The sequence below is a fragment of the Mya arenaria genome, chromosome 6 (assembly GCF_026914265.1).
Source record: "Mya arenaria isolate MELC-2E11 chromosome 6, ASM2691426v1".
Classification (NCBI taxonomy): domain Eukaryota; kingdom Metazoa; phylum Mollusca; class Bivalvia; order Myida; family Myidae; genus Mya; species Mya arenaria.
In genome coordinates, this window is record NC_069127.1 from 31,665,993 (window position 1) to 31,691,076 (window position 25,084).

Consider the following 25,084-nt stretch of genomic DNA (forward strand, 5'->3'; position numbering starts at 1 on the left):
ATCGTGTCATGAGGTAAAAAATCATTGTTTTTCTGCAGATTTCTTTCAAAATTAACTCAATATCCTGCATTAAAACCATTGATTTCGACAATTATTCAACTTTTTCGGTATATTAAACCAATTGTATTATTTGTGTTAAATCTTATATAGGATTAACAGTGCATATTTTAAATAGCTAAAACAAGACATAGAAGAATGATAGCATCATTTGATCAAAGCAATGATGAAAGGCACACAAACACCAGTAATTATAACAACATGTACACTACAATATCGTAAAATGTAAGCATATCTAAACAGCATCTTAAAAAACAGTTTTGATCATTAAAAGTACACTACCATATCATTAAATGAAATCCTCGGCTACTAAGTAACATCCGTTACACCAACAGAACTATTTCAAATGTTCCTTTAGTTATCAGCACAATATGTAAATCCTGTTATTACGATGTAGATAAGACAGGAAGATGAAAGCATATATTTACAGTATCTAAATTACTAACAATATTTAAATATTTATCATTAAATGAACATTTCAATATCGCTAAATAAAATACTGGCCTGCCGAATGCACCTTCATCGAAAAATAACAACAACAACAAATATGAATGCAATGAACGCTATAATGGTTGTCAGGTTAGCGCTGTGGTTAGTGCACTCGCTTCTCACCTAGGCCATCCGGGTTCGATTCCCGGCCTGGGCGGATGCAAGTTTTGTTTGGGGTCATCAAGTCAGACAAGTGGGTTTCCTCTAGATACTCCGCTTTCCTCTACAACACAAGACCACACTCTCGTGCATCATCGTGCCAACGAGAGGGATTAATATAAGTTGCAATAGCTTATTTCTCAATCGTTGTTAAATAAAAAAGTTCAAAACTAAACTTTTATTGAATGCCATCAATATTTAGAATTTTGTTAAGCTCTTTTCTATTTCTGAAAAAATACATGATGTAAAATAAAATTATACCGGATGGAAATTTTCACCTGCGATAATCAAGAATGTTAAAGTTACATCGTTTAACACATTTTTGTGTATATTTGATCTGTTCAAGAATACTTAAGGTTAGACTTCGAGGCAAAGGTCGTCTCTGTTTCTGCGGAGGACTTTAATGTGCTGGAGAATATCGCATATTTTTCGTGCACCAGACGGACTACTTTCCTCGTGCACAGGAAACTGATGGCGATAAAGAGGCCCTGGAATGTGTTAAATATTATAAACAAGTACCACATAACCTGCAAGTTGGCCACATTTGCAACAAAGGCAAACACCCATGTTAGACCCATGACTAGAGAGAGCTTGATGTTGATCAGCAACGAGCATGTGTTCTTTTTTCTCCTTGCAGCGGCTCCTTGCTTTCTTGCCCGGGCAATGTGCACGGCGGTAAAGATAAAAGAAGTCATGTCAAAGAGCTTAAACAGGGCAAGAGGTCCAAGAAAGAATAAGATTAGGCTATTGCGCGAACTAATCCAACATATGTTTCGCCCATAGTATGGTTTCATACTTGTATCTATATTCTCAAATTGCCCAAACTCTAATATCAAAGCCGCACAAACAATACACATTGGAATAACGAAGCCATAGAAACTGTAAAATAATAACGTTTTTCTCGCACTTTCGCTTGAACTTGGAGCGCTTACCTTACTTGAAAATGTTTTCCACAAATCGAACGCAATAACGTTCATCCAACAAAAGGCTGCTAAAAAGAAATAATGGTCGCATATTGCCAGTATTTTACATACTAAAGGATAAGAAGACACTTCTGAAGAAATCAAGAACAACAATTGAGCTAGCAAAAGAGATACCACCATAGACATAAGGATTTTGCCTGGAGTATTTAGAAGTTGAGGAAAAGTGAGATAAACGATCACAGTCAAAAGAAGAGAAAGGATTGAAATTACAAGTCCGATCGTTGACAAGTACTCCTCTGACTTATCAAAGTTAAACGTGACCTGGACCGATTCACATTGAAAACAGGTATTGTTTAGACTATGGCAAATAAAAACATCTGTGCCAATCTGGTGGAATTGAGAGTCATTGTAGGTTTCCTGTGCCGATAAAATAAACAAGTTTGAATCGTTTGTAAATATATATTCAGCTGGATCTAGTTTCGCCCAGGTACAATAATGTCTGTCGGAATATTGTTGCATTTGTTTTTCGACTACAGCCTGTAGAATGCAGCGACCTTTTCGTTGAAATGTAGTTGGTGGGCAAAACACCTCCCGACATTTGTCGTACATTATGTCGTATATTTCATCATAACTGCATTTCTTTGAATCAATAATTTTTCCATCTTTTTCAAATGTACCGAGATTCAGGTTCACTAGAAGCGTAAGACTTGCTAAACGATCGCCAGACCCCTCGGTTGGTTTTGGTATAATATCAGTATGAACTGATAAATCCATACAATAAAGCTTGTTCATGTCTACACCATTACACTGCGCGCAATGTTCGTTTCTATACTCGTTACCATATTCATCATAAACAAGGTTATAATGACCTTGTTCACATAAAACAATAAGCTTCACTTCTGACTTATTTCCACAGGTAGAAATCGGTGGCACCACTCCACATACTCTTTTTGTGGAATTGAACAACGGTGCAGTGAACGAAAGTCGACAATGTGGACTGAACGGTATCATACGGACATTAGTCATATTTTCAAAGCAAACATGTTCAGGCGACCAAAATAAAATGTTGTATTCAAAGTTGCAGTATGCACAGTACATATTTTTGTACATTATTTGCAAATAAGAGCCGTCCGAAACAGGTGTTTTCTTCATAAGATCCTTCTCAAAATGAAAGTCACTTTCGCAAAGGGATTTTGTTCGTGCTTCAGTCCAGTTTGGCGAACACTTGGAAACTAGCAAAACACCGTAATGACGATGTAAGACAAGTCCTTTCACCGTCTCGCATGAAAACTGGTCTGCGTTTATTTCAAAAGAGGTACTTTCGAGTGTCTGCTCAGTTATAAATCCATCGCAACAATCGTTCATTAAAACACAGAGCTCGTCACAATTACAACTTTTGTCCGGATATGAGAGGCCCCTTCCACACGTCCGCATTTCCGCACACGTGTCTGAGTCGTATTCGAGGACGCTGAATGGATCGTAGTCGTCGTCCCTGCTGTAGCCCCATTGATGCGGGTGAGTCGTCTGCGAACGTACCACAAACGATGTCGGAAAAAGAATGATAGTAACTACCAGCACCAAACCAGCAGGACACATTGTGTTATTTTATGATAGACTGTAAATAAAAAACAGAAAACGTTTTATGAGTCCGTATGTAAAATCTTACGATTTAGAATTAATACACTGACAAGGGGCAGAATAATTTAAAACGTCGTGTACTTTTTTGGTTTTAGACGCCAATAGAAATAAATATAAAAAACTGTAGAGTATTTGTTTTGAAAAATCGCATTTCTGATATCATTGTAAATAGTACAACGGAATCATACATGGACAAGCAAAGAAACGAAATAATAGCAATCAATTATGCCCATGTTTGAACTCTAAGTCTTAAGAGGCATTGAACGATCACCCTGTTTAAAAGCATATTGCTTAGGCCTAAGAGGCATTGAACAAATACCCTGTTTAAAGGCACATTGCTAAGGCCTAAGAGGCATTGAACAAACATCCTGTTTAAAAGCATACAGCTTAGGCCTTAAAGGCATTGAACAAACACCCTGTTTAAAGGCATATTGCTTAGACCTAAGCGGCATTGAACAAACACCCCGTTCTAATGCATATTGATTAGCCCTAAGAGTCATTGAACAAACACCCTGTTTAAAAGCATATTGCTTAGGCCTAAAAGGCATTGAACAAACAACCGATTTAAAGGCAAATTGCTTAGGCATAATAGGCACTGAAAAATATTCTGTTTTAAGGCACTAGGGTAAGGATTAAAAGACTTTGACTTAATAAACTGTTTCTTCGAACCAGTCATTACCATGATATATTACTTATGTATGCAAATGCAAATTGATATTGTGAGAAATTTTCAATCTTAACGAAAGTCTGACACATAACGGGGAAGGCCATTTTCTAAATCTTGTTATAATTTGTGGCCCAATTCAATTGTATTAAGATATAGTTTGTCAAAATATTTCTTTTGTATATTTAATAAAAATACGATCAAACTGAACTTATAACCAATCTAAAGACACATGGCTAAGGCATAACATATAACGCGTTGAATAGGAAGCACACAACGTATAAATTACACGGACAACCCAAGCATAATTATCTCATTATTTAATTCAATGTACTTTATAAAACTCATTTAGGCCACAACAAATTGATCATTTGTTCGTCGGATTTGCCGCACCTAAAATTCAAAAAACGAAAACAAAAACAAAAAACAACAACTTTTTTTGCACCCGCACATACTTTTTGGCCACGCATATTATTTTTTGTTTACTTCTGAATTTCCTCTACTTTCTGAAGTTCTTTTACATAGAATTTAAACTTGCAACGTCGACTTCGCCTTTTTGAAGGTATTTCTATGCTTTACATTCTTTGCGAGCAAAATTTCCTCGTGTCAGGACAAAATCAGGTCCAGGTAACCGCAAAACAGCCGATATTTGTTGACAGTCTTTTTTGTCGCGGATGTTTTTCAGGTCGCACCATTGTTATTTATTTCCGGTATTATTCAGGTTACTTTCAGTTATCGTAATGTAAAATACACGTTTTAAATGAGAATCAGTGTCATAGTCAATGGATTATAGTCTTCAGTAAACAACAACAGTTTCACAGTGCCGAAGGCAATAATTATTTATGTGTGTTTTAGTAATTCATTGTTTTGTACTAAAAATTTAGTGTTAAATAATAACTAAATCGGATTTTGAATGCAAAACTTATATTAAAATACACGGACACACGACTTACAACAATTGAACATGTTTTTGTGAGTAATTTTTAAATTCTTAAATGCATTTCTCAGTTTTCATATTACTCATAATTGTTATAAACAGATAAAAATAGTAGGACTTGTCAATGTTTTAAAATATTCCCCCATCCCCTCATCCAGTTTCCGGGGGTATACCAGGGTTAGCCGGGTGAATGTGGTGGATTTACCAGGGGTTGGCTGGACTGAAAGTCCAGTAAAGTGGCCTGTGATTAAAGTGGCCTGTTTCTTACGGGCATTAAAGCTATGGAGGCCGTCATGATACTCTTTTTCAAGGCACGGACCTTTAACCCGCAGGTTCATGGCAAAGGCGAGGTCTTGAAAGGAAAACGTCTTTATTCCACCACCTGCTCTTATATAATGACCGGTGCAACATTTGCAGATTTATTTGGTGCTGCTTTAATTATGATGTCCCGCAATTTAATCCACAATGTCTTTTTTTTAAATTGTTCTCTGTGTTATTTACATTTTCGATCTTCCGCAATGTCAAAGTCACTACAACCTTATCATGTGCTTTAAGAGGTTCAAATTTAGACCTGACCCAATATTTGGAAATGCTCAAATGTTGAATTACTCTGGCAAGTCTAAAATGTTTTTGTGATAGTAAATTACGGAATGAATACAAAACATTTGGTCTTCGAATAACTGCACGTTAACTATGAGGAATGTTGTCTTTACAATATATCCACGTTTAAATTGAACTTAAGAGTAAAACACTGGATCTTATTGCCATTTGTTAAATATTGAGACAGATTTTCATGTGATACAATCAAAACCTTTTCATTTATAACTGAGAACCTATGTTTGCAATTAAAAAGCATTTCTTGACATAATTGTATGATAAATTTGGTAAGAAATAAATGTTTTTATTTTTTTTAATTTTTCGCTTTGCGCTCGCATCTGAAATACCTTAAATATAAAAAGAAGTTTGTTTTTTTTTCGCTCGCTCGCTCCTACTTTTTTTGCAAAATCCGTAGAACAAATGATCAATTTGTTGTGGCCTTATTTAAAATTTGATGATCACCAAACGAACCTATATTTGTATTTTCAATGGGTATAAAAAACGGAAATTTATTGTTTTTAAATTCTAAAATAGTCAAAACGATTTACCTGAAAATTGTTCAGCTTTCATCAAAGTTCTCCAGAAACGAATGCTAAAGTATAAACGGAAAACAAGCTTCTCGGAAATCAGAGATTTTACAATTTAACAATACCACTCAATAACAATATTATATAAGTTCGCTCTTTCACGCTTATAATAAGCAGAGTATTCCGTTGTTGCTCCTATCCAAAGATAGCCCTAGACAACCTTGAAATCTCCAAATGTTTCCGTTTCAAACTGGAGACGATGCTGACATGTATTTATAATGCTCCAGTATGAGCGCCAGCAAAGCTTTGATAATGGTAGACAAGTTGAGGTGAAATATGAGACTTTTCTAGTTTCTTAAAAACTCCTGTCATATCCATCAGCGAGCGCCTTCACAAACGGAACTCTCCTGATTGGATCATTGTCGTGAAGTAACTGCTTTTTGCTGCTAATTCATAAATTATGATAAGAAAGTTCGTTTCTGGTGTTTGTATTTCTTTTTTTTTTGACTTCTGGTTCTGTCAACGTATATTGCAATGTATCATGAATGCTTATAACTATCATTTTTTGATAAAAAGAAAAACAAAACAGTATTTGTATTTCCTACATGATGGCAGATATATTTCTGCCTATCTATATAGATAATTGTGAAGGAGATTGTCTTCCGTGGTTGTCACTGCATTAAACGACAATGATCCTGATAATAATATCCGATGTGTATCCAATCACCTTCTATTTTACCAGAATGTTCAATTCTAATCATCATCATTCATACCAAATTATTATGAATCTGACAAATAAATGTTAAACCGGGAAATGACGGAAATGTATACTCAGCGTTCTAATGTTGTTTTCTTAAGAATATATGTGTATATCTTTAAACACGTTATTATTTCATTTTTTACCAAAGTCATTTTTCGGCTTTAAATGTAAATGATACACTACGTTTTTCAAGCATTAAAGCTGCACTCTCACAGATTTACCGTTTTGACAACTTTTTTGATTTTTTTTTTTGGTGTTGGAATGAGCGATGTTTTGCGTAAATATCTGCAAACCAGTGATATAAGACTGCTGACAAAAGTTCAGATCGCAGGTTTTGATATTTCCGTTCGAAAAATAATGTTTTGCTAATTGCGTTGGTTACGGTTTAAGAAAATTGTCTTGATTTCTGAACATTCACGATGCTCAAAAAATATTAATTGACAAATGCCGGTATCATTTTTCATATCGCGTAAAACGATTCTAAGTAATGAATAACACCTGTATAACAGTTACTTTTTGGGACCATATTCAACACAATATGTAGGCATTCATTTCGTAGTCGAACTAGTTTTAGCCCCTAGTAGACTCGAGTTTTGGTGACTCTTGTTTCTCCGACCGTTCCTGGCAGGGCGCTTATCTCATCCTTTAAATGTTTTGAAGAGGGTAGGGTTTGTTTGTGGTGTTTGTATCTGTGTATGTGATGTGTATATGTTTATATGTTTGTGTTCATAGTTCATTGTCATTTGTGTCCTTCGCCCTGTGCCCCTAAACAGGGTTTAATTTTGTCCCAGTATTTTTCTATGTACTATTAAGAAAATCAATGTCAACAAACTACTAGTATCGAATAAGGAATATTTTTTAATGTATCTTTTTATTTAAAATTACAAGGTTACAAATAACTTAATTTGAAATGCAAACAAACAATGATTACATAAACATCATCAAGTTAAATAAGTTCTCTCTTGTTTGTGCAAAAATAAAATCAAGTCCTTTAATTCCGTCATTCCAAAAACACATGAATACATTAGATAGTATCATATGATGAATACCACAGAGGCGAACGAGTGAATTGTATTCATATATAGATTTGATTTCTTTACATTTCAATGTTTCGACAATATATTTTATCAACAGTAAATTGCCACTGTAATCAATTTAATTAGTTTCTTCGCACATAAATACATAAAGATAGAAAATGATTTATTTTTGTCGAAAAGTGTTAGCTACCCTTTTAAAAAAAATAAAAGTATTTTGGCTTTGAATAACACAACTCTATTCAGATGAAAATTGTCAACGTGGTGTTGAGTGAATAATAATAATAATAATAATAATAATAATAATAATAATATATATATATATATATATATATATATATATATATATATATATCGGATCTTTTTAAAGCATTAAAGGAATGGAATTTAAATTCATTCAACTAAATAAGTTTTAATAATAAACTAGTATCAATTTAAAGACAAACGAAATATAAATATAAAGACCCAACGCTAAACGAAAGTAGCTTATTAAGTAAATTAATTATTACACCATCATAAAACAACTCAATTATGGTTAATTCTTAATTCTGTGTTTTACTCACTGTTTATGCAATTTCACCACTCATTATTGGTATGTATGTTATGGTTTTCTGAGGCTTACCCGCTTATTTACTGTGTTCAATATCCTGCAATACATTCTGGTTAAACCGAAACAACGCAATATAACAGAAGCCAATACATTTTGTAAAACAAACCTATAATTTTCAATTGGCGTCTGGTACCCTTATACATCTCACAGTCTCGTTTCATTACTAACTTAAAAATTAAGAAGTGCTCATTTGCAACGCTCAATAATCCCATTCTTGATCATTAAGATTTTAATTCAAGTTATCTAACTAAAAACACACAGGTAGATGGAAATAAACAATTTTATTAATACAGTGATTATTGAAAAAACAAAATAAGAATAAAAACTAAGCAATTATTGTTGCTAATTTAATTGTTTACAAATAATAACACGTGATGGTTATATTAAACCGAAAACAAGACAAAGCATTTATAGAAAGTTCAAAAATCATTGGTGATAACGAGTACTTAGTGCTAAAAAATCATAGTGTGTCAATAAGTCATTTTGGACAATCTAGTTAAAATGGTTAAACAATGAATAACCAAATCGTATTTCACTATTTTATACATATGCAAAACACAGGATCGATGGCTAATGATACTCCTAGACATTTGCATATCCCAAATGATTTTTATTCTCCCACCTCAGATTAGTAGATCCAAAAATTTGGTCATGCTGGAAATTCTTATCTTGCCCACGGTCAAAGATAAAACAAGTAACCGTATGGAAATCATTTTTGTTTTCATCACACAATTACCTCCCTTGTTGAAGACCGTCGTCTTGTGGCAATATTTAAAATTCTAATTAAATATTTCCCGCTTCAAATGACACCATACAAAAGTTGTTACGCTCCATTCAAGAAGTAATTCTGCACGCTCCCCAGAACTATTTAACTATTTACATAATCTAAATCACTGCGCGCATATCCATGACAACCACGAATAATTATATATCGATACGCACATTATTTTAACTACGCACTAAAGAGTTCCAACGCAAAAAAATAGTTTTACCTTTGGGAGGGAGAACAAACATCTACCACAGCCGCTCGTGTAAACCTCGGTTCCGAAAAACACCTTACGCTCGGGTTGCGATGAACTTATCTTACACTCTCGGCGATGGAAGATACTTATTCTCTTAACTGCATTTATTCCGAAAATCGGTAACCAGAATTTGTATAAGTGAGGTCAAGGTCAATTGACTGAATTTATTCCCGGCTATTAAATAAACATCATGTGTTGATAAAAACACAAATTCCTGTCAATTCCAAAGTGCCGATGTGTGTATTCCGATGATATCCGGTGTAAGCTATGTCTTATCACTTAAATACACAAAATTAATTATTTCTAAACATTCACGGAAGAGAAGTAGATAACGGGCTTGCACATCAGATAAATAAACTTTTCTCTATTTTTCATCCCAACTTTTAACGAAAAATGATATAACAAGCGAATAAACAAAATACTTAACGTTTGAATGACAATTTTGCATGTCTTCATTAACTGTATAAATTAAATAACTCAACATGGTATTCATCTTCTTAGTAGCCTGTTTCACAGCTTTGACAATACTGTTCTTCATGGAGAATTCTGTTCCGATCATATCTACTTAAGAAATATAAGACACCATTGAGGGTCGTATGACATTATAAGGACCGGCCAGTTAGCCACCTAAAGTGTATATGAACCGAGGCGTTAGCCGAGGTCCATACACATTCGGGGGGCTGACTGGCCGGTCCTTATGGTGCCATATGGCCCGAAGTGGTGTCTTATATTTCTTATATAATGCCGAACAATTTTCATTACCATTCAATATTTTTAAAGCGATTTAAATGTGTTTTATTAAACAAAGCTCATAATGTTTACTTGCGACAAGTTTTCGCCGTTGTGAAAATAGCAAGCCACACTTACCAATTGTATGACATCAGCGGTCTATATTAAATTTTTCGGCGAGGTCCGAACCGGCCAAAATATAATATGGACCGCTGACGTCATTAAACTGGATTTTTATCAAAATACAGTGATATACGGACCGATCGAGTTTATATATACAAAGAAGGGACACATTTATGTGAGGTTTTATATATGCATGTGTATTGAATGAGCAGATATTCTTAATATGGTAATATATGTCATCAGGTTTTCAGGATTAGAAAATAAATTATATATATTATATAATTTTAAAAACTAGCTTATAAGTTTTTCATAAGAAATGCGCTGCTTGTATTCACATTCCTGTCCAATCTTGAACAAAACACTCGGTTATTTTATTTTTTAACATACTAGCAAAGTACTTTTGAGTAACACGTTGTTGGTCCTCCAATTATTATAGATATCTATATCCATTGGTATCAATCCAAACTTATGTTTTCAAATTTTATACCCAATTCTTAACCATAATATCCAATGTACAGTTATATTTGTAACATTCCAATTGTCATAGACAGTGTGCTATATTTATGTGTATAGTATGCTGTTTAATTCTGTTTAATAACAGAACGTCCTCTGTATTTAATAGTTCTGTTGTGTCTCCTTTCCCAATGTTACTGGTGATAACTTTTCACAACATGCTTGAAATTGTCGCGTTTTGCTCGCATCCTTCAAAATTGAGCAAAAACTAATCCGCTTCAAAAGTAAAAAAACAACAACCCGATCATTATGTTATATCTGAATTATGAAATGAAGCCGATTCGAAGGATTCTTTAAAATAGTAAATGTACACGTTTCTGTGTTGTATTGAATGTACAATTTTCCGTGCAAATTGGGTATCTGTTTTACATATAAATATCACAATTTCATTCTTGTTTTACTCAGAATTGTCATCTTATTTTTGTTTCAAGCACCGACAACATTTGATTTCCATGAATTTCATATTCGCTTGGTAACAGTTTAAACAATGTGCAGCTTTCTTCTTGCGTACACGTAACACTGATTGTTCGACTGTCTAGCACGCATTGGCCACGTTTGGGTTTAAAATTATGCGGACATAGAATCTCTCGCATATATTGTACTTGTAGTCATAAACGTCTGAGCTGCCAAACTGTATTACATTATCGTCTGGATGTTATGATAGCGGCATGATTTTCTCACGAATCAGGTCTAAAATCTTAGAAGCATAAATCACTAAGATGTTTCTTTTTCTGTTGAATTTGCAAGGTGTCTAATGGCATAACATTCATTTCTGTACAACTTAGTATAAAACTGTACTACCACATAGTATTGACAATTTTTGCATGATTGTGCTAGGATATTGTCTGAGCATTTCTGCAAGAAAACAAGCCGTTTAAAGAGCAGCAACTAAACTCTATGATTAAAACGTTCAAGACATAGTTTCATGGTTGAAAAATGATAAAAAACATGGGAGTGGAAACAGTTTGCTTACGCCTGTTGGCTGCAATATGGCTTGACCCTACTGCATCCCACAGGAAGTTTAAAATGCAATTTACAAGCCTAAGGAGAGTAAACCATATCATTAATTGAGGTTTTAATCCAAAGAGATTATCTTGTTCATAAAAATGGCTGTGTAACATCGATATTTTACATCTAAAACATTGCACTACCGAGAGAAAAGAAGGAACTGGAGTTAGTCCGAATAAATCAGCGCTCCCTGTGCGTTGTTTAGCTTCGGTAACATAGCATCCTTCAAAAGGAGGCTCAATAACTTGACTTATCATATCAATATCCGATGATAATTAGAGCCGATGAGGCATTAGATGGCATTCTATTACATTCAAATGGTTATTTCTTTTCGTCTTGGACATTGTTCATATAAAGTTGTAACCAATGCTACCTTTATGCAAGAGCGGTTGCAGGCTTCCTTAGTTGGAGGCATCGTGATATATGGTATTATGTTTCAACATAATATTACAGATAAATGTCTACAAACAATGGTATTGAATTGCAAATGAGTGCTAGACATTTCGGAATACATCTTCATCATTTGATAAACACCAAAATTGACATTCGGAAATTCTCGGCCATTTTCCAATACAAGAAATAATAATATTCATTGATAATAGTGGTTTGCGTGTATTATTTATATCTAGACTTAAATGGATTTTTTTGAATAAATAATTAAGATTCACCAGAGTTATCTCATTAACTTAAACTGCTTAATTATATCTTCTTGCAGTGTACCTAAATGTAAAGATTTCTGACCTTGTAAACCGTCCATATACATCCAAGGTTGTTTTCGATGGTAAATGGCCCAGTTGTTCCGAATGCGACATGTATCCAATCGATGATAAATGAACCCTGATTGTACCATTACAATTGTTTGTGAGTATTTGAATCCCATAAACAGGGCTATTGGTCTAATTCATGATGAACGCAGCCTCATTGTGACATATCGTTTGGCTGTTTGTATTTTGATTCGTTATCGAGGACCTGCTCATGAATTTGCTTAATCCTCAAATGATTCCCTATTTTCGGTGATTATAGAAACTGTTCGAACATATATTTTACCATCACATTGTATAACTATCAACTATTATTAATGTGAAAAACTACATAAACAAGCTCAGTAGTCAAAAGTTTAAACATAAACCCCGTTTAATGGAACATGGTAAACGCCAGAGACACAATAACAAAAAATCACATACAAGAAACATGGAACAACAACACAAAACTCCACAAACAACACATAGGATATATACTATATAAAATATCAGGTATGTTTATCAAGGATTGTTAGGTACCGCCTTGGAACGGTCAGTAAAATGTAAAATGACTGGGTATTTTAACCAGCTTACGGGAACAAACCTCACTATTATCCCAACAATCCTGAATAAAGAAAAAACGTAAAAGGTAAATCTTATCAAAGTATTTATTAACTTTAGTATACTTAATAATTACGACCCTTCTAGTGATCAATGGGAAAAGTTCTCCATAACATAAATGTTTTCAATTTAAACACCCAGAATTTGTTTACCAAAATTCAAATGAACTCTTTTTATTCTAAATGCAATCACGATAACCCAATTATCCACCTAATTCAATTAATTCAACAAAGAATATATACGTTTATATATACGTTTATGAACTAAATACAATACATAATGTGTTAAGTAGCAATATATTTAATTCATCTGAAGCAATTTTTAGCACCGGAGATCTATAAGCTTCGCTTTGTTGGATAAGTTGTTTTTTCAACATCATAACTATTTCTTGTTTTAAGAAATTAAAAAAGCTCAGTTATATATTGCATTAATTTAATCGCCGAAATCTATGTTAACGCTTATTGGCCAACTGGATTAAGTGTTGCCACTCTGTTGTTTTGGAAATGCTTTGATGATTCCCGGATGTTTACTTTTAAATGCATTTTACATACTTTAACATAATATGTTGTTATATTCAGGTCTATGGAAACACATTTTGTGCACAGGGATGTTCACCTAACGTAGGCAATTAGTCTCATGAAAACCCTTAGTTGGCACACGGACGTTTTATATAATGTCGTTTTCAGGTCTACCGCTACTTTATCCCTTTCCGTCAAGGATAACGGCTGCAAGTTCAAGATGAACTAATTTTAACTTGAAATGTTGTTTTTTTTATTTCTAAAAATAACTTTGACGAAAAGACGGAATGGCAGAGTTCCCCTAGACAGTTCTGGTTTTAATTACATAAAATAAACTTACATTTTACTTCAAACTTGCAAAATATTTATGATGATCATATTAAGTATTTCCAAAACAAAATCAATTCTCGTGACATATTTTCTTTGTAATAGTACTGTTTTGTTATAATAACTTTTTTTAACAGTTTCGGCCTAAAGTTTTGATCGAATAAGGTGGTGTTATCTGCAACAAATTGATGTATCTATTTCATGACAACTTCGAAGTAAAAACTATAAGCAGAAATAGAATGTCCCATTCACTCCCTATATGTAAAATAAATAATCCTTGAAAGCACATAAATCGGTTAGTACCCACATAATTATCTTACTGGGGTGAACTTTCTATGTTTGTACTAACCTATATTTACTTTGGCCAACTTAACTAAAGTTGCACTAAAGAATAAAGAAAAAAGATAAGGTATTTACCGATCTCCGTTTCATACTACTTTAAAACCTTGAATAATACTGGAATAATTATGAAGATAAAATATTTGACATTCTAAATATTAACTTGATCATAGATTAGAACAAATACTTCTACCGTTAGTTACGGGGTTAGTAAGAGACCTGATCATAGATATGCGGGGAGCAGAAAACCATATCAGGTGAGAGAGAAGATGGACGCCGAATATGGTTTTCTGCGCCCCGTTTATCTCATATCGGGTCACATACTAACCCCATAACTTATTATATCAGCTGCTCATTACCGATGAAAAACCAACACCGATAAAAGTATTTCAATTTTTATTGAAACTATTGTCTCAATTCAGGTATATATTTTTATTTCTAAGTAGCTTAACACAGGACGTAGCAGAACGTAAGCTGCTGAAGATCAAAACAATTCAGACAGTATGTATAAAAACAAATGTTCACTTCAATATCACCAAAAATATACATGCCTGCCGTATGCAGAGTATCATCTACGCTACACCGACGGTAGTATTCAAAATTTGATTTCATTTATTTGCACACACACGCACGCACGCACGCACGCACGCACGCACACGCGCGCACACACACACACACACACACACACACACACACACACACACACACACACATATATATATATATATATATATATATATATATATATATATATTATATACATAATGTAATATATAATTTATATATATATAAGCAGATATATATATAATGTTTTACAAAGTAACTAAAATTAAGCCAGGACGTAAGCATATCTAAACATTATCTTAACATCCCAACAGTATCATAAAATATACACTTCAATATCATTAAACAAAATACTGGCTTGCCGAGTGCCGATAAGAAATATCAATGTCGTAGGCATTTCGTTCAATGCCTTTGCTATATGTGATTTATATATATATATATACATATTTAAAATTTAAACGGATGTCGATGTTATGAAAAGGACTATAAAATTACAGCAAATGAAAATTTCATCGATGATATTAAAGTATGTTTTAGCTACATTGTTTAGCACTTTTTTGTCTTATGCATATCTGTTCTGTTCATGTAAATTCATATAGCCTGTGAGGTGGTTTTCGAGACAGAAGTTGTCTGTGTGTCTGCAATGGACTGGCGGAAAGTAAATGTGCTGAAGAGTACCTCATATTTCTCGTGTACCAACCGGCCCACTTTTCTCGTGCATAGAAAACTGATGGCGATGAAGAGGCCCTGTAGTGTGTTGAATATTATGAACAAGTACCACATAAACTGCAACTTGGCCACATTTGCAACAAAGGCAAACACCCATGTTAGACCCATGACTAGGGAGAGCTTGATGTTGATCAGCAACGAACACGTGTATTTATTCCTCCTAGCAACGGCTCCTTGTTTGCTTGCTCGAGCAATGTGCACGGACGTAAAAATAAAAGAAGTTATGTCGAAGAGCTTGAAAAAAGCAAGCGGAGCCAGAAAAAATATTATTAGACTATTGCGCGAACTGATCCAACATATATTTCGACCATAGTATGGTCTCACGCTTGTTTCTAAACTATCAAAATTCCCAAACTCTAAGATCAAAGCCACGCCAACAATTATCAATGGAACAACCCAGCCATAGATACTGTAAAAGAACAACTTTTTCCTCGCACTTTCGCTTGAACTTGAAGCAGTAAACTTACTTGAGAAAGTTTTCCACAAATCGAATGCGATTACGTTCATCCAACCAAAGGCTGCCAAAAAGAAATAATGATCGCATATTGCCAGTATTTTGCATGCTAAAGGATAAGAAGACACTTTTGAAGAAATTAAGAACAACAATTGCGCTAGCAAAAGAGATACCACCAAACACATAAGGATCTTTCCTGGAGTATTGAGAAGCTGCGGAAAAGTAGAATAAATTATCACAGTCAAAAGAAGAGAAAGGATTGAAATTACAAGTCCGATCGTTGACAAGTACACCTCCGACTCATCAAAGTTGAACCTAACGTGGACCAAATCGCACTGAACACAGGTATTGTTTTCACTGTGACAGATAAAAACGTCTGTGCCATTCTGGTGGAATTGAGACTCGTTGTAGGTTTCCTGTGCCGATGGAATAAACAGTTTGGAATCGTTCGTAAATGTATATTCAGCTGGGTCTAGTTTTGCCCATGTACAATTATGTAAGTCTGAATATTGTTGCTTTTGGTCTTTCATGTGAAAATATGCATTTAAAGTGTGTGGGATGCAGCGACCGTTTCGAAAAAATGTAGGTGGTGGGCAAAACACCTCCCGACATTTATCATACACTAAATCGTATATTTCATCATTGTTGCATTTCCTGGAATTAATGATTTCTCCATCCTTGTACGCTGTATTGAGATTAAGGTCGACTAGCAGCCTTAGACTGTCCCCATGTCCCCCGCCCATCGCAGTTAGGATCCCCCTATTAGCCGATTCAGGATTTGTGCAATAAAGCTCGCTCATATTTACTCCATTACACTGCGCACAATGCTCGTTTCTGTACGTTTTACCATATTCATCAAAAACAGTGTAATAACGACCGTGTTCACAAAGGCCAATAAACTCCACTTCTGAGTTATTGGCACATTTGGAAATTGGTGGCACCAGTCCACAGATTCTTGGCGAAGGATTAAACATCGGCGCAGTGAAAAAAAGCTCACAATCCGGACTGAATGGTAATAGGCGTACATTTGTTATATTTTCATAGCATTCATATTGTGGTGACCAAAATGAAATATCATATTCAAAGTTGCAGTAAGCGCAGTACATATTTTTGTACGTTATTTGCAAATAAGAGCCGTCCGAAACAGGCGTTTTCTTCATTAGATCCTCCTCAAGCTGAAAGTCACTTTCGCATAGACGTTTTGTCTGTGTTTCAGTCCAGTTTGATGAACACTTAGAAACCATCAAAACACCGTAAAAGTCTGTGTTCATGTCAAGACCCTCAACTCTCTCGCATGAGAACTGGTCTGCGTTTACTATAGGATAGTTACCCCCGAATGACTGAACGGTTACAAAATCATCGCAACAATCGTTCATATATACACAGAGCTTGTCACAATGGCAGTTTTTGACCGGATATGTGAGGCCGTTTCCACACGTCCAAGAGTCAGTGCAAATGCCGGGGCCGTATTTAAGGAAGCTGAAGGAATCGTAGTCGCCAAATATCGGGTAGTAGTGCCATGGCGTTGTAGGAGCCGTCTGTCCATGTACCATTAACGATGACGGTAAAAGCATAAGAGAAGCGACCATCATGACGCCATCAATATTCATGGTGCTTATACCAAAAAACTGAAAAATAAAATACAGGAAACATTTTTTTATGAAATATCTTCCGATTGGTATTTTGAGCGATAGAAAGATTGCAAAAGGTATTTGAATCGCCGTGTACTTTTTGGTTGTAGACGACAAAAATCAGGCATTGAACAAAATTAAACCAATTATGGCAATAGTTAATTGAATTTTTTGCTTTATGTTTTACTGATAAAACTGTAAAAATATCTTTCTTCATTGGAAGAACTGCATATCTTTTATCAGTTTAAATAGTACAGAGGAGACTTACAAGTAGCGAAAGAAAAAAAACAAAGCCCCTGTTAAGAGGCACACGGCTAAAGCCTAGCAGGCACTGAATAAAAGACCCTGATTAAAACCACGAGGCTACGGCTTAACATGCTCTGAACAAAGAGTATGTTTAAATGCACCATGCTGATATTTATGAGAACAACTACAAAAACTAGCTCAGTAGCAAACAGTTTTAACATAAACCAGGTTTAATGGTACTGGGTAAACGCCAAAGACATAAAACATAAAAACAAAAAATCACAAACAAGGTATGTTTATCAAGGATTGTTAGGTACCGCCTTGGAATGGTCAATAAAATGTAAATTTACTGGGGGTTTAAACAGTTTAAGTGCACTTATTTTGCTTGAAAAAATACCCTGTTAAAAGGCACATGGCTTAAGCATAACATACTCTAAAAAATACTCATGATAATGCCTAACAGGCACAGAGCAGAGACCATGTTTAGAATCACAAGGCTAAGGCCTAACATGCATAACAAAAATACCATGTAAAAAGGCACTATGTTTAGGCCTAACAGGCACTGCACAAAGAACCCGTTAAGACGCCCCTTGATAATGCTTAACATGTACTGGACAATAACCCTGTTTAAAGGCACAAAGATCAGGCCTAACAGTCACTGAACAACGACCTTGTTAAGAGGCACAATACTTAGACCTAACAGGCGCTGAACAAAGACCCTATGCGGAGGCACTATGTTATGGCTTTACATGTACTAGACCAAAATCCTGTTTTAAGACACAAAGATTTGACCTAACAGGCACTGAACAAAGACCCTGTTTAAAGGCACCGGCTAAGGCTTAACATGCAGAGAGCAACAATCCTGTTTAAAAACTCAAGGCCATGGCCTTACAGGCAATTAACAAATACCATGTTTTAAGGCACCATTATAATGCTTTACATCCTGTTTAAAGACACAAATATTAGACCTAAAAGCAATGAACAAAGATCCTGTTAAGGCGCCCCATGATGATGCTTTACATGTGCTGGACAAAAACCACTGTTTATAGCAAAAAGAAAATACCTTACAGGCACTGAACAAAGACCCAGTTAAGACGCCCCATGATGATGCTTTACATGTACTGGACAAAAACCACTGTTTAAAGCAAAAAGATAAGACCTTACAGGCACTGAACAAAGATCCTGTTAAGACGCCCTATCATGATGCTTTACATGTACTAGACAAAAACGACTGTTTAAAGCAAAACGATAAGACCTAACAGGCACTGAACAAAGACCCTGTTAAGACGTCCCATGACGATGCTTTACATGTCCTGGACAAAACCCCTGTTTAAATAAAAACATATAAGACCTAACAGGCACTGAACAAAGATCCAGTTAAGACGCCCCATGACGATGCTTTACATGTCCTGGACAAAACCCCTGTTTAAATAAAAAATATAAGACCTAACAGGCACGAAACAAAGAACCTGATTTAATGCACCCGGCTAAGGTTTGATATGTCTTAGCAATAAACACACAACCTACAAATTTAACAGACAACCTACATATAATAATCTCATCTTTCAATTAAATAATTTTGTTAAGTATTTATTTATAGTTTGATTTGTAGTAAACATACCGTCATTTGTACAACTTTTTTATATCATCATAAAGGCAAAACGCATTACCTGTTGGTCATCCGACATACGAATTTTCATTGGAAATAAATGGTCTAGAATAGCCTAGGATATCCGAAATTTTAGCATCTCTTTAATCAGCAATGTTGTTTGTGTTTTTTTTTTCAAAATGATCAACAATATTCCTTAGTAACAATCCTAAGAAACTTCGCTTGCTTACATTAAAAATTAATCCGAATATTTCGTAATTGTTCCTATCCAAACTAATTCCTAAACGTCTGTGCAGCGCCTCAAGGCTATACTTTCATAGCTTGCAATCTAGAGATCGTTTATTTGCTTGATGGCTTATCAGACGTTTACGAACTAAATATTTTGTGAAAATGATTTGCATGTATCTAATGTTTTTGACAGAAATTTTACCAAACCCTTTGAACTTCAATTGCAATTCATAAAATATTATTTGAAGCCATTTATATTTTTAGGTGCATGCTTTCAATCTTGCGGATAAAAAAGCATCCAAACTTCTTCTGGCATCCTTATAAATTATTCGGCAAATTCAATAGAAAAATAGTGGAAACGGTTTATCTAAACAAACATTTATTTTAAATATGTCGTCTGCAATCTCTAAATTGAATGAAATATACTTTCATAATCATAGACATAACTTCTGCAATGTTGTTGGAGAAGATACCAGAGTTAAGTTTACCATGTTGACAAAAATTGTTGGAAGAATCAAAACATAAAATCAGCAAACAATGGTCTTACAAATCGTTTCCGGAATGTGCTCAGTTCATAAAAACGTAAACATTTTCCGCACAATTAACAGTGACAATATAAAATCAATCTATTTCTTTGTAGTAGAAGTTAATTATATGTATATGTTATTGATTTTTTTATATTGCCGAAGGTTCGTACATATTAAGCGTTTTGATTTCATTAAAAGTTAACTGATGTAATTAGTAGCAAAATAAAAAGCTATCCTTTTTTTCTGATTTTTGGCTACAATGACATGATGAAAACAAAAACTACTACTACTACTACTACTACTACTACTACTACTACTACTACTACTACTACTACTATTACTACCTCTACTACTACTACTACTACTACTACTACTACTACTACTACTACTACTACTACTACTACTACTACTACTACTACTACTACTACTACTACTACTACTACTACTACTATTACTACTACTACCTCTACTACTACTACTACTACTACTACTACTACTACTGCTACTATTACCACTACCACTACCTCTACTACTACTACTACTACTACTACTACTACTACTACTACTACTACCACTACCACTACCACTACCACTACCACTACCACTACTACTACTACTACTACTACTACTACTACTACTACTACTACTACTACTACTACTACTACCACTACTACTACTACTACTACGACGACGACGACGACGACTACTACTACTACTACTAATACTACTACTACTACTATCACCACCACCACCACCACCACAACCACCACCACCACCATCACCACCACCACACCACCACTACCACTACCAGTACTACTACTACTACCACTACTACTACTACTGTTCTATTCTTTAGGATGGGTGTGAGATGTACAAAGACACAAGGTTTTGGTTACAGGTTAACTGTGTGAAGGCCGATGAACAAGAGCTGTAAAAGTGTACAACATCAGTTTATAATAAACAATACATGCAATAGATTTTATGATTAAAGGAAAGTAATGCAATTTAACTCATTGTCTATTGGAGTGTTTGAGTATTGTATACTACTACTTCTACTATTGCTACTACTACTATTGCTACTACTACTATTGCTACTACTACTATTACTACTTCTACTATTGCTACTACTACTATTGCTACTACTACTATTGCTACTACTACTATTGCTACTACTACTATTGCTACCTCTACTACTACTACTACTACTACTACTACTACTACTACTACTACTACTACTACTACTACTACTACTACTACTACTACTACTACTACTACTACTACTACTACTTCTGCTACTGCTACTGCTACTGCTACTGCTACTGCTACTGCTACTGCTACTATTACTACTTCTACTACTACTACTACTACTACTACTACTACTACTACTACTACTACTACTACTACTACTACTACTACTACTACTACTACTACTACTACTACTACTACTACTACCACCACCACCACCACCACCACCACCACCACCACCACCACCACCATCACCACCACCACCACCACTACCACTACCACTACCACTACCACTACTATTACTTCTACTACTACTATTACTACTTCTGCTTCTACTACTTCAACTGTTCTTTTCCTTGGGCTGGGTGTAGAAAGACACAAGGTTTTGGTTACATGTTTACTGTGTTAAGTCCGATTGACAAGAGCTATGAAAGTGTACAACATCAGTTTATAATAAACAATACATGCAATAGACTTTATGATTAAAGGGAAGTAATGCAATTTAACTCATTGTCTATTGGAGTGTTTATTCATGAATTTAATTGAAGGAATCAGTTTTCATACAATTTCCCTTTAGAAAGCAAATTAAAGTTCTGCAGTATACAAAAGGAAAACTGTTATTTCAACCAGCACATTTTCTGTATGAAATACCTAGGATTGAATCACAGTGATAACAATTGATAAAATATTAGGTGTGCTTGGAGAGGAACAGTTTCTGGGTTTTCCCTGGTAGATAACTGTCCCGGTTATTGGTTTAATTTTCTCCATAGGTCGTAGATCTTGATAATTGTGCTTGACACTTCATTTTTCACCCGTTAAATTTATCAACATACTAGGTTAAATTGGAGCTGTTTTTCATTTGAAACATTAGATTAAATGTTAAATGAACACATGTGTTTAATGTTATTACAAATCCATGGCACAGTTTCCACAGTTTGTCTAATTCACACAAAACTAAATAAAAAACAGATTATATGAAAATAACAAATATGAATATTTACACAATAAATGCCGTAGTAAAAATGCACCATACTAAGCCCTAACAAGCACTGAACAAAGACCCTGTTTAGAGGCACCATGATAATGCTTTGCATATAATGGACAAACCCACGTTTAAAGGCACATAGATAAGACTTAACAGGCACTTAACAAAGACCCAGATTAAAGGCACCATGCTAAGGCCTAACAGACAGAGAGCAAAGACCCTGTTTAAAGACTCAAGGCCAAGGCCTAACAGGCCTTACAAATACTATGTTCTAAGGCACAATGATAATGCTTTACATGTACTGGACAAAAAACTGAATAAAGACACAAAGATAAGACCTAACAGGCAGAGAGCAAAGACCCTGTTTAAAGGCACCATACTAATTATTTACATATACTGGACAAAACCCCTGTTTAAAAGCACCATCCTAAGCACATAAATAAGACCTAATAGGCACTGAACAAAGACCCAGCTAGGAAGCCCCATGATGATGTTTTAGATGTACTGGACAGAAACCCCTGTTTAAAGGCACCATGCTTAGCCCTGACAGGCACTGAACAAAGACCCAGCTAGGAAGTCCCATGATGATACTTTACATGTACTGGACAGAAACCCCTGTTTAAATACACCATACTAAGCCATAACAGGCACTGAAGAAAGACCCAGCTAAGAAGCCCAATGATGATGTTGTACATGTACTGGACAAATACCCCTGTTTAAAGGCACCATACTAAGCCCTAACAGGCACTGAACAAAGACCCAGCTAGGAAGCCCCATGATGATGTTGTACATGTACTGGACAAAAAACCCTGTTTCAAGGCACCATACTAAGCCCTAACAGGCACTGAACAAAGACTCAGCTAGGAAGTCCCATACTGATGATTTTCATGTACTAGACAAAAACCCTGTTTAAATGCACATAAAATAAGACCTAATAGGCACCGCACAAATACCCTGTTTAAAAGCACCCGGCTAAGGATTTACATGTCTTGACCAATAAACACACAGCCTACAAATTTTACAGACAACCTACATATAATAAACTCATCTTTTAATTTAATAAACTTTGTTAAATATTCATTTAAAGCTTGATTTATAGCAAAAAATACCGTTATTTGTACAAAAACGCAACTTTTTTTATATCATCATGAAGGCAAAACGAATTACCTGTTAGTAATCCTACATACGAATTCTCTTTGGAAATTATTGTTCTAGAATATTCTAGGATATCCGAAATTACAGATTCTCTTTATTAAATAAACAATGTTGTGTGTTTTAATTCAAAATGATCAACAATATTCATCTGTAACAATCCTAAGAAACTTCGCTTGTTAAAATGAATAAAAATGAATAATTAATTTATCAAGTATTTCCTTATTGCTCCTATCCATACTTATCTCTTAAATTATATGCAGCGCCTCAAGGCTATACGTTCATAGCTTGTAATGTAGAGATCATTTATTTGCTTAATGGTTTATAAGGCGTTTACGAACTAAATATTTTTAGAAAATGTTGGCATGTCTATTACTTGTAAATTGCTGTGTTTATGTTTCTGACGGAAATTTCACCAAACCCTAAGAACTTCAAATGCAATTCATTTAATATTAATTGAAGCCATTTATATCGATTTGAAACAATATAAGGTACATGCGTTCAATCTTGTGGAAAACAAATACATCCAAACTGCTTCTGGTATCCAAATAAATTATTCAGCAATTTCAATAAAAAAAATCGTGGAAACGGTTTATCTAAACAAACGACAGAATAAACAACGCATTAAATATGTTTACTGAGGGTCATCCAATCGACTACCAAACTACAATTAGACCTTTGTTAATGTCTTCTCAAAGTTAATGTCCGATTAGAATTAACCAATATGGGCTTGACACCAAAACTTAGGAATGACTGTGAACAAATAATGATTTTACATTTTTCGTCTCGACTGTAAATTGAATGAAATATACTTTACAATTAGAGAAATAACTTGTGCGGTGTGACTGGAGAAAATACCAGAGATAAGTTTGTTTTACCATGTTGACAAACATTGTTGGAGGAACAGTGAATCAAAACATAAAATCAACAAACCGTGGCCTTACAAGCTGTTTTCTGAATGTGCTCAGTGCATAAAAAACGCAAACATTTTCAGCACAATTAACAGCGACAATATACAATCAATCTGTTCTTTTGCAGGAGAAGTAAGTTAATTATATGTATATGTATATGTTATTGCATTTGTTTTAAATATTGACAAAAGTACATACATACTACGCGTTTTGATTTCAATAAACGTTAATGGATGCAAATAGTATAATAAATAGGTATCCCATTTCCTACTACTTCTGTTATATTCCTTGGGATGGGTATGAGATGTACAAAGACACATGGTTTTGGTTACAGGTTAACTGTGTGAAGTCTAATTTACAAGTGCTATGGAAGTGTCAGTTTATAATAAACAATACATGCAATATAGTTTATGACTAAAGAGAAGTAATGCAATTTAATTCATTGTCAATTGGAGTGTTTAAGTAGTG

The 25,084-nt window shown here is 34.6% G+C and overlaps 2 protein-coding genes across 3 annotated transcripts; both read right to left on the reverse strand.

Annotated features, from left to right (window-relative positions):
* Positions 1 to 1,046: 1,046 nt before the first annotated feature.
* LOC128237710 (probable G-protein coupled receptor Mth-like 11) lies at positions 1,047 to 3,224 on the reverse strand. The gene has a single exon (XM_052953292.1). It carries the CDS (start codon positions 3,222 to 3,224, stop codon positions 1,047 to 1,049), a length of 2,178 nt encoding a protein of 725 aa, XP_052809252.1.
* Positions 3,225 to 15,164: 11,940 nt separating this feature from the next.
* On the reverse strand, positions 15,165 to 23,840 carry LOC128238945 (adhesion G protein-coupled receptor E1-like). 2 transcript variants are annotated; one of them, XM_052955287.1, is made up of 2 exons: positions 23,721 to 23,840; positions 15,165 to 17,710 (listed from the first exon to the last, which is right to left on the reverse strand). In XM_052955287.1, exon 2 carries the CDS (start codon positions 17,690 to 17,692, stop codon positions 15,491 to 15,493), a length of 2,202 nt encoding a protein of 733 aa, XP_052811247.1. In that variant the 5' UTR covers positions 17,693 to 17,710; positions 23,721 to 23,840; the 3' UTR covers positions 15,165 to 15,490. The 2 variants fall into 2 exon arrangements, with proteins under 2 accessions (XP_052811247.1, XP_052811245.1); XM_052955285.1 differs by lacking the exon at positions 23,721 to 23,840 and adding an exon at positions 19,630 to 19,765.
* Positions 23,841 to 25,084: the final 1,244 nt, after the last annotated feature.